The 9,941-nt window shown below is 41.2% G+C and overlaps 1 protein-coding gene across 1 annotated transcript in view; it reads right to left on the bottom strand.

The window, feature by feature from the left end:
- The window catches only part of RP1 (RP1, axonemal microtubule associated), a 306,042-nt gene that overhangs the window by 103,642 nt on the left and 192,459 nt on the right, over positions 1-9,941 (bottom strand). The window contains exons 35-37 of the mRNA XM_025204493.1: positions 7,810-8,023; positions 6,071-6,261; positions 1,403-1,613 (exon numbers count right to left, since the gene is read on the bottom strand). Coding sequence (XP_025060278.1) covers positions 1,403-1,613; positions 6,071-6,261; positions 7,810-8,023 — 616 coding nt within the window. The remainder of the gene's footprint in view (positions 1-1,402; positions 1,614-6,070; positions 6,262-7,809; positions 8,024-9,941) is intronic.

Here is a 9,941-nt window from a genome sequence, read left to right as displayed (position 1 = left end):
TACACTGCAGCCCATGCCTCACAGATGGCATCTAAGTTCTTAACGTCTCTGGCCCCACACTGGGCCCCATAACCCTGCAGTCTGGACCCAAACTAGATACCTCCTAATCAGGCGACCTACTTCACCCTCATTCTGGCCTACCTAGCACCCTACACTCTTCCCCCTCTTGGGTGTGGCCCCCAGGGACCTTTGGCCACACAGGTTCTGGCTTCACCTCCAAGGACAGTTGGAACCCCAGGCCCTCAGTTCTGAGTGTCCCTCACGGTAGGCCCCTGACCCTTTGGACCCTCCTGGTCCTGGCCTCAGCATTAACCACTCAAGGGTGCCTCAAGTCAGGCTTCTGAGCAACTAGCCCACACTCTTTTACATGGGTCTGCCTTCTTGGGCCTTACTACAGGGTTACCCACCCAGTTGTAGGGGCTGGGGCTATTAAGGTGCCCTGACCCACCTTTCATCGGGGTGGTAACTGGCCTGGCATTTCCTGGGGGCTGTCCCACCACAAACAGCCCCACCAGGCCACCCATCCCTGGCAGGGTGCAGTTTTAGGTCATGCCCAGGACCAGGAGCCTCCTCCATCCCCATAGCCCCAGTCCATAAACCTCCAAGCTGTTCCTGAGCCTCATGTTTGCCAGCTGATGTCTCTCACAGCTACCAGCAGCAAACTGCTGCTTCACCCTATATATATCCTGGGTCTCAAAATGGCCACCATACTCAAGCAGCTGGCTGCTGCCTGCTCCAGCCCTTGAAGTGGCAGGCACCAACAGTGCCCTGCCACACAATCTAACTAAAACACACCACCTGACCCCAAAGCACACGTATAGACAGACTTTGTGATTTTACCATTCATAATCAACTGAATAAGTTATTTGATCATATATAATGTTTCTATTTTAATAGAAAGATTATTGTAAAACTGAATAGTACATAACACCTCTAACAGCTATTTTGTGTCTGCCCTGGATCTGAGTTTATGCAGTTGTTTCCTCCAAGACCTGCTATATTCTTCAGATCAATAAACCTACAATTTTAATAATGCAACTCACTGTTGTCAACTGACAAAATATGAAAGAAACTAAAAACTTCAATGAATGAGGCATATTTGATTCAGTATCAATGGTTGTAAAGTTTGCTAGAGGATTGACTTAAGTGAGCTGATTTCCATTCTAGAGGAAAAAATATTACCATCAGAGGTCCTCCCCGCCCCAGTCTCAAAAGGTTGGAATGGATGCACAGGCAAGCATCCTGCTTTTGCTATCCCTAAACATCTACATCTACACCTTTGAGATTACGTTCTTAAGACATTCTTGGAAAACTGCACATAACATATACTGCAGTCAACATAAGAACAACTCATATATTCAACGTGCCTGCATCTCAGTGAATAAAAAATGGCTTAGATTACCAGGCAAAGGATCTTGATCTGCGTAGAGAGCTGGCAGTTCTACACAACTGTCTTCATTAGGCTTGAACCAGTAGTCAAAGGCTAACCACATCTCCTGGTCAGTGCCTGTGTGCTTCATATGCAGTAAGTCTAAGTGCCAAGGTTGATTTAACTTGGCTTGTGGAACAGTTACTCGAACCTTGTAGACTGAGCCAATGCCTGCTAGTTCATCCTATGTGAGGAAAAGAGAAGTCAAATACATCATTATTCTAGCAGTCCCAGGTCTAATTTGTTGCCAGATGCACATAAGAAATAAAGATCATGGCAGTTTTATAATTGTTACCTTTTCTCTTTTACACAATACAAAATTGATATGCTAACTGAATGAGCTAAAAGACTCTCTAGAGGATTGATTAACAGAGAATTGGTGACTTTTTCATGAGGGTCACTGGGGAAAATTGTATACAGAACAAAATTAGACCCAGCAATACCCAGTGATGCTGTGCACTACTTGCAAACATGTTATTGATCAGAAACACACCAATCAGTTCATCTCAAACCTGATAACAGAAAAATCATTTAGCTTTTCATTGTATAAAAGTCCAAATTGTAAACCCTTAACTGTGCAAAAAAATGTTTCCTCCATTGTACAACACAAACAAATGTTGCTGGTAATTGTAAATGTTAGGTAAAATAACTTAAGTTTTAAGGAGAATACAGAGTGAAGGCAATGTATTAATACACTCAGACTTTTGCCACAGTCTGCATCACAGTTTGAAACAGATTGTCCTTCGGTGAGTTCCCCTTGCATTCATGTTGGAGCAGATCACTTCTGTTTCTATTGGTGATTGCATAGCATCCCAGTTACACATAACATTATGCAGCTAAGTAATATAGGGAAGAGGTCATGATTTCTTAACTGTATTTAAGGAATTAATTATTTTTCCTTCGGGGCTAGGCAGGGACCATTTCATTTCTCTTTTAAATATCTGCTTTTCATCTATTTCCTTCACATTCTCTCTCTGCCTCCCTTCTTGCACAATCAGCCCAGCTAGGCATGTTTCCCAAACATGTTTCCTGACTACTTTGTGCTACCTACTACTGCTTTGTATCTGTTTTTATGTAGCAGAAGGCCCTAGGGAAGACAGCCAAACTTGCCCCTCCTTTTTTCCATCTTCTTTATATAGGTGTCACAGCTCTGCTGTTGCTGGTAGAAGCACTTGGGAGAAAGGGGACAGCCAAGAAGAGTATCATATGTTAGTTGACCATTACTCTCTGCAAATAGCCACTTATCACAGTTTAAGAACCACTGATTTACTATGTTACCCAAATTAGATCCCTCCTCCACATAAAGGGCAGCTCCTTCAATGTGGTGCTAGGTGCAACCTTTGTATTCAGAATATATTGTTGACCCTTGGCCAAGGAACTGATCACTGTTTGGGGTCAAGCTGGATTGTTTTTGCTAGTGAATAATAGTTGAATATTTCTTCACTGCAATCATGTTTCTTCACAAAGGATGTACACAAACCGTGTTACTTGAGCACAGCAGGAGGTAACTTTTTGCTCACAAATTCAAGTCTGCTTTCTAACCAATCCTGTGCCCTGAAATAGTTCTCCTTTTTCTGGATTCCTGCCAGACTCATTGTCACTAGTGCTTCTCAAGTTTTCTAGTCTTGAATGCTTTTGACATGTGCAGCTCCACTAATCAATGTTCTAATCCAGTGATTTTCAGCCAGTGCCATGGGGTGCCAGTGTTAGCACTGTTAAGTATGCAAACACCTACACATGATTCACAAGATAAAACCAAAGATTTCAAACAGGAACCCACAGTGTCAAAAACCATTCTGACCTGTTGGTCTTCCTGAGTTCTCTGCAAGATAAGAACTTGGGAGGCGGGGGGGAGGAGGGAGGTTTTAATCTTTCTGTAGTCAAAAAATGAACGAAAGCTAAGAACTGCTATTTTTCTGAGGGGTGTCTTGAGTCTAAAAAGGCTGGGAATCACTGCTCTAATATATGAATTTGTAATTTGTTTCATGAAAACTCCTCTTATTTTTCCATGAGAACTACAGTCTCGTCCCACAGCTTCTATTATTTCAGCTAACTCGAAGCAAAATGGAATTTGATTATTCCTTCATGTATTCTGAACAAAAAATGACAAACACGCTCATCACTTCAACAAGCTAAATATTTCTGAATATCAAAGGCACCTGTTGGTAGACCACCAGCTTAGCAGCATTTATTCCCTGGTTGATAAGCCATCAGAAAGGTACTTCAACTTGTCATACTGTACAGATGCAATTTGATCTAAGTGATATGTTCAAGGGCTCTATGAGTAATATTCACTTGAATCTGCCTTCTGCAGAATAAAATGTAAATATTCCCTCAAACATGGTTATAGAGGTAGGCAGCTTGGGTGCAAAAAACAAAAATAAAATACACACGCACATAAAAAACAGAAAAGAAAAATCCTACCACTCGGGTATATTAAAAGGCTACAGACAAGAAAGAAAAATCTGGCTCTTTTTAAATTAAATCTTTGTTACTCTCTGGATTGTGACACTAGTGAATGCTCCTCTCTCTCCTTCACAGCTGTTAGGAGGAACTACAAGTCTAAATCTGCTTGTTCAGTGCTAATTTTAATTATTTTTCCTTTCCCTGCTGCAACTGTAGTATGTGCAGAACAGAGAGCGGTGTCAAAAAGTGTTACAGGCCTAGGGACTGCACCTGTTGACTTATAAATGGTATTTAAAGACTTGTTTGGGGGGAATTGGCTTATATCTATATAGATATAGATATAGATATAGATATAAGCCAATTCCCCCCATTATATACAATCATTATATATATATAAAATGATTCAGGATGGGCAGCTGGGGGCAATTGATTTCTAAAGAGCTTGGGTCTTGCATATAGAGTTCCATATAGCCTTCAAGGCAGACAGGCTGTCTAATGCAACACAGACAAATAGTCGAGGAAACAACCTTGGAACTGGGAGCATATACCATACTGTTACATAACATGAGATAAGTGGCACCAGCTAACAAGGTCTCGGTGGGGGCTCAGATCCAGTTTTGGGGGAACAGACCAAATTAGGAGAAGGCCCAGAAGGCTACATGGATGTGTGACCACACAGAGACAACCAACCAGAGACAGTCACGGATCAAGACTCATCAAGAGGGAATGAGACTACAAAAGCAGAGATTTGAGAGTAACAAAGGGTCCCTCCCTTTGTCTCATCTCTCCCTCCCTCTCCATTCCTATCCCTGTTCCCTGGGAAGAGTCCCCAAGACTACCCTGGACAGAGGGCATGCCAGCAGCCCATCTCATGCACCCCACTGAAGGGGGAGGGGTTTGAGCCTCAGCATCCTACCTTCAGACTGCCAATATGTTGACATCTGACACCTAAGAGACAGCCTCAGAGTGAAGACTGTGTCCTGGCCAGATGTACTTTGACTCTGATGACAGCCCTAGAATTTGGTAGATATATAGAATTGCTTGATTGTATGTATTTTTTCTTTTCTGTTAACATTCTGTATTAATAAATTTGCCTATTATTGAATGTCAAGGTTGTGGTCGGTCTGAGGGTGGGTCCTCAGATTCCCTGACCCCCAGAACAAGGCCTCTGGGTCCTAAATCCAGAGCCAACAGCACCAACACCAGGAAGGAGTTATAATTCCAAAAAAGGAAGGGTGCATGTAGGATAAGTAGTAGGATCACTACTGGATATATATGGGTCTCAAATGTTTGTTGGCATTTAACTTGCTGTGAAGAAGGAAAGGTGACAGACAGAATATAAAAGTGAAGCAGCTGGATGATAGAAGGAAAATGGAGGGCAGTGATGGGAAGAAAATAAATTGAGGAAAAGAAAAAGAAAAAATGAAGGACTAGAGACAGGGGCATTAAGCAAGAGGCTGGACTAGCTGTGAACAAAGAATGAAAGAAGGAGGGAATTAGATTGCTGGAAGGAAGAATTAGGCATGTCTACGCTTACCAGGCAGCAATGCTTTCAAACTACGTTATTTTTGGCAGACTGCTTTCTGAACCAGAAGCAGGGTAGCTGTGCTCACATGGCACTTCAGGTAGGTTAGTTAGCACTTCTGAGTAACAATGACAATTAGCTTGTACCCTGTGCTAATTAGCACCATGTTGCATTACACAGACATGGCTACACTGCCTCTGGTTCAGAAGACAGTAGCACAAGGCAACACAAAACATTTAAGACATTGTTGCCTGGCAGGAAGTTTGCAGACACAGCTTAATAAATGATGAGGTACAGGATGAACAAAGTAACAAAAGGCTCTTTATCAAATCTTTTGATCTCCAGAAATCTGTTGCTACCCCTGACTTTATTTACTATGGATTATGAGTTATGAAGAATCATGTTCTCTGAAGTCCCCCAACATGATCTGTTTTCCAGGATTTATTATACAAACACAGGAATCTGTGTCTATAGCCTGGCATGCACAATCACATAGATCAGCAGATCAAACACACTACCCTTGAAACTCAAAGGATTTGTTTACCACCAATATGCATGTAAAAACCTTCCAGACAAATGAAAAAGTGTTCCAAGTCTCTCAAAAAGATCTGGATATCACAATGCAAATTAGTTAAAATAAAATATTTCTATAGGAATTAAGATTACACAGTTCTTAGAGGTTTTCTGTTAAAAGAGGAAGTTTGAACTACTTTGATTTGGGTTTCTTTTCCTGTAATCTGAAGTGCCAGCTCTCTGTGATTTAGGTCTCCATAAAAGATGAAAGAAAGACATATTGGATCCATTTCAATGTTCAAATCAGATCCAACGATGTCCATTATCCACAGACCTGAGGACTGCATGTTGGTTTGAGGCAGTTTAGAACTAGAAATCAATCTTTTACCTTTAAAAATAATCAAAGAGAAATCAGAAAGAAAACAGCATGAGAGAAAGACATAGCATGCTAGGACCATAGGTTTCACAGTATACAAACAAAGCTATATTTGCAGGTTATTTTGTATCTATGGCAACAGTTAACTAAGAATAACACAATACCTTTATTGCATTTTTGTTTCCAAGAATGTAATTGCCTTAATGTTCTTTCACATTTTAAACTTTAGACTCATAGATATTTTCTTGATAAAAGTTGTTTTTACCATTCTTTTCAGAAGTAAATTTTTAAAGAATATACAGCTTCCTTCATAACTCTAATTAACTGTTCTTTCAGAAATGATGCATGTCACTAAAAACCGATTATACATTTCAAAAAGGCAACATTTCCAATGATAGTGATACCTGGTACAAAATACATAGCATTAATGCAATCCCTTTATTAGTGGACCGTATCAAAGAATAAACAGTATAATATTGACAGGTGAACTTGTGATATAGTGAAGCATGTTTGAGAGACACAGACAGTTCTTCATAAAGGAATGTTAAAATACCCTTGAGTAAATTTAGGACAAACTGCGCTTTTTGTCCCTTTACTTTTGCAATCTACTTAAACAGTCCTGTGCAAATAATTCATATGATGAATAAAACAACTAAGGGAAATGTATATATTTTTGTCACAGACCCATTTCTAAGAGTCAGCTTTTAACTTTCAGATCTTACTTGTAAGGTACATTTACATGAGTGCAATTATTTGTTTAGAATGATTTTTATGGGATAGAAGGTGTGCTCACAATTTTTTTCATTTTATTTTTAAATGGTTGAATTAATATTATACTTTTTGGAAGTGAAAGGTGAAGGACTGCCCATAGATGATGCAGTTGACACTTCCCAATGCCTTTTTGTCAAATGCACCCTGGTTTTAACTTGGAATATTTCTGCAACAATAGGCAGCAACTGAACAGAGACTAAGTTCCTCTGAACTGTAGAACAGCTTTGTGGTGAGAACTGATGCTTGCACATAAGGACTTTCCTCTGGATTTGTAACCAGCTTCTAATGGAGCAGAAAACTAAAAATCACAGGCTGCCTATAGACATGCTGGTTCATATTCTAATTAGGATGCATCAAAGCAAACTCGATTAATCAAGTCTGTTCCATATTCTAATTAGAATGCTCCAGCACCGCCTTACTGTCATGTGTATTAAGTGCCTGCTCCCCGCCCCGCCACACATTTTAAAATGGCCATGGGGTACTTTAACTAAATGAGCTAAATGTGCACCATGGCCATTTTAAGATGTGGGAGACTTAATACACATGATGGTGAGCTGTATTAATTAAAGCGGCTGTCAGGGAAATTCTCCAATTAAAATGGCCCCTCCCCACTCCTGAGCATGTGTCTAGGCACCCATAGACACTTATCCCCATGAGATGCACTTCTCACATCCTAATCCCCTCATTCAGTCATTAATGGCAATGTGCCAAAGTTAGAGATCTATAGCCAAATTCAAATATAAATAAAGCAAGGTGCAGCAACTTCAGTTCTGTTGCAAAAGAACCTACCAATTGCTCTAATCTCACAAACATTGTTGCATATTCCTAGGTGAGTATCAAGCCAATTCCAACATGGGAAGATCCATTCTTCTTCAGAGTCCTGTGATTCCTGGATTGTTATCATCTTAAGGTACATACCAGCCCCATAACCTTCTCCATCATGTCCTAGAACTACCTTTTGCAAATCACTCAGAGAAACAGCCTCGACTAAAAATGAATCCACCTACAAAGAAAAAAAAAAACAGTAAAGCAACAAGAATAGAGTGCTTCCTGTTTAAAGAACAGGTACAACATGCAAAATGCACTAAATACAGAGGAGCTTTAACCAAAAGCCTGGCCCTGGATCTGGCTAAACTTCAGGGGAAACTTGGACCTGCATCTAGAACACGAATTGAGCTTTTCATAGTTTATACCTGTAGAGGTTTAAAACAAAATCTCCTTTCTGTCTGTAACAAAGTTCTGATCCTGGTTGGATTTCTAGGCACTGCAGCTCAGGCCTATTCTTAAGAATGACCGCAAGCTTATTTGATCTTTGGCCCATTTGGAACATTAGTCATTCCAAATTATGTTAAAAAACACACTCTCCTCAGCCTTCTGCGTACTAAAGGTATATGTTAGTTATGATGAAGTCACAGAAAACACCTGATTTCCAGGATTTACTATACAAACATGCATTAATACGATCCCAAATGAAGGTCTGGACAAATTATGTTTATTAATAGCCCAGCTTGCTAAATTCCTGAATTCGCTCTGAGTAAACAGAGAATCTTGTCTTTTGTCTTGTATAAAATGTTTTGTCTTGTTTTGTCTTGTAAAATGAGAAGCAGGTAGGGAAAAAAAGATTAAAAAAGAGCAAGTGGAAGAGGGGAGTATAGACTAAGGCTAGGGACAGACGCTCAAAAAGCCTGAGCCTGAATTGATTCAATCTTTGCAGGTTAATATAACCTGGCTAGGCTGAATCACTTTGTAACTGTACAGACATCCCAGAAATTCAGGCACATGCCTGCATTGGCTCAGGGTGGAAGCTGGGGGTGCTAGAGAAGTTCTCCCTTCTCTTGCACAAAACTGAGCTGAGGAGGGCGTGACCAGACCCTGGCATGATTAGGACAGGGTCCCCACCCCCTCCCCCCCTCTTTGAATGATAACAGAGCATTTATCAGCTCTGTTATCAGTATTTATCACCCCATCAGAAAACAAACAGCCTCTCTCATTAAACTCTTCTTAAACAAAGAAGGAATGGGGGGACATTACCAGCTGAGCTTTGATTAGCTCCAAAAAGCCCTGTGCCAACACTGCGGTCTGCCACAGCACAGACCGTAGCCAGCACGTGGTCTACTAGCTAAGGCTGAGGTGTCTGTGTAAGGCAGAGGGGATGAGGGATCCCTGCTTAGCAAAGAGTAGTGATGGGAAGGGGAAAAGCAGGGGGATAGTAGGAAGAAACCAGGCAGACATTGCTGCACCTGCAAGTCTCTTCCAGAGCTGCAGCCAGGAAGCAGAGGGGAGAAGCTATCCCTGCTGTGGAGCAGAGAGCACCACCCAGTCCAGAGAGCATGCCAGGATGCTGGGGGACTCTGATTTAGCTTAAACCTGCAGGGGGTTGGGACAGACATTGCATAAACCAGTTTGAGCCAAATTAGTTAAGTCCAATACTACATTCAACCAGGTTTATCTCAAACTAGTTTCAGCCATTTTCAAACCAGTTTATGTGCACTGAACATCTGTTCTGTTACAGGTTTAAACCAGTTTTTGATCACTGAAACCAGTTTACATGTAGCCTAAGAGATGCATGAACAGCTAAAAAGGAGAATAGGGAGCAGAAAGGGGAAATGGAAGAGAACAGAGAATAATGCAGAGATGATGGAGATGAGTAAAGAAGGGAAGTAAAGAACAGAGAAAAAGATTAAGAAAACGTGGATAGTGAGGAGATGGGTACATGATGATTCAATGCCAGACTACAGTCCTGCTCATTTTTTAGGGCTCTTACCAGTTTATGCACTGCCTAAGCCCAGAGTGGTCAACCTGCAGCATGGGCAGCCTTAGTGTGTGGCAAGCATATCATCAGATTGGCTAGGAAGCGCACAGGGCAGGAAGCAGAAAGCAGAGTAGCAGATTGGAACGGGAGCATGAGAAGGAGTTGGGGG

Source organism: Alligator sinensis, unplaced genomic scaffold (genome assembly GCF_000455745.1).
Source record: "Alligator sinensis unplaced genomic scaffold, ASM45574v1 scaffold612_2, whole genome shotgun sequence".
NCBI classification, from domain to species: Eukaryota; Metazoa; Chordata; order Crocodylia; family Alligatoridae; genus Alligator; species Alligator sinensis.
Note: the sequence above shows the minus strand (reverse complement) of the source record. Positions and strands in the feature narration are given on the sequence as shown.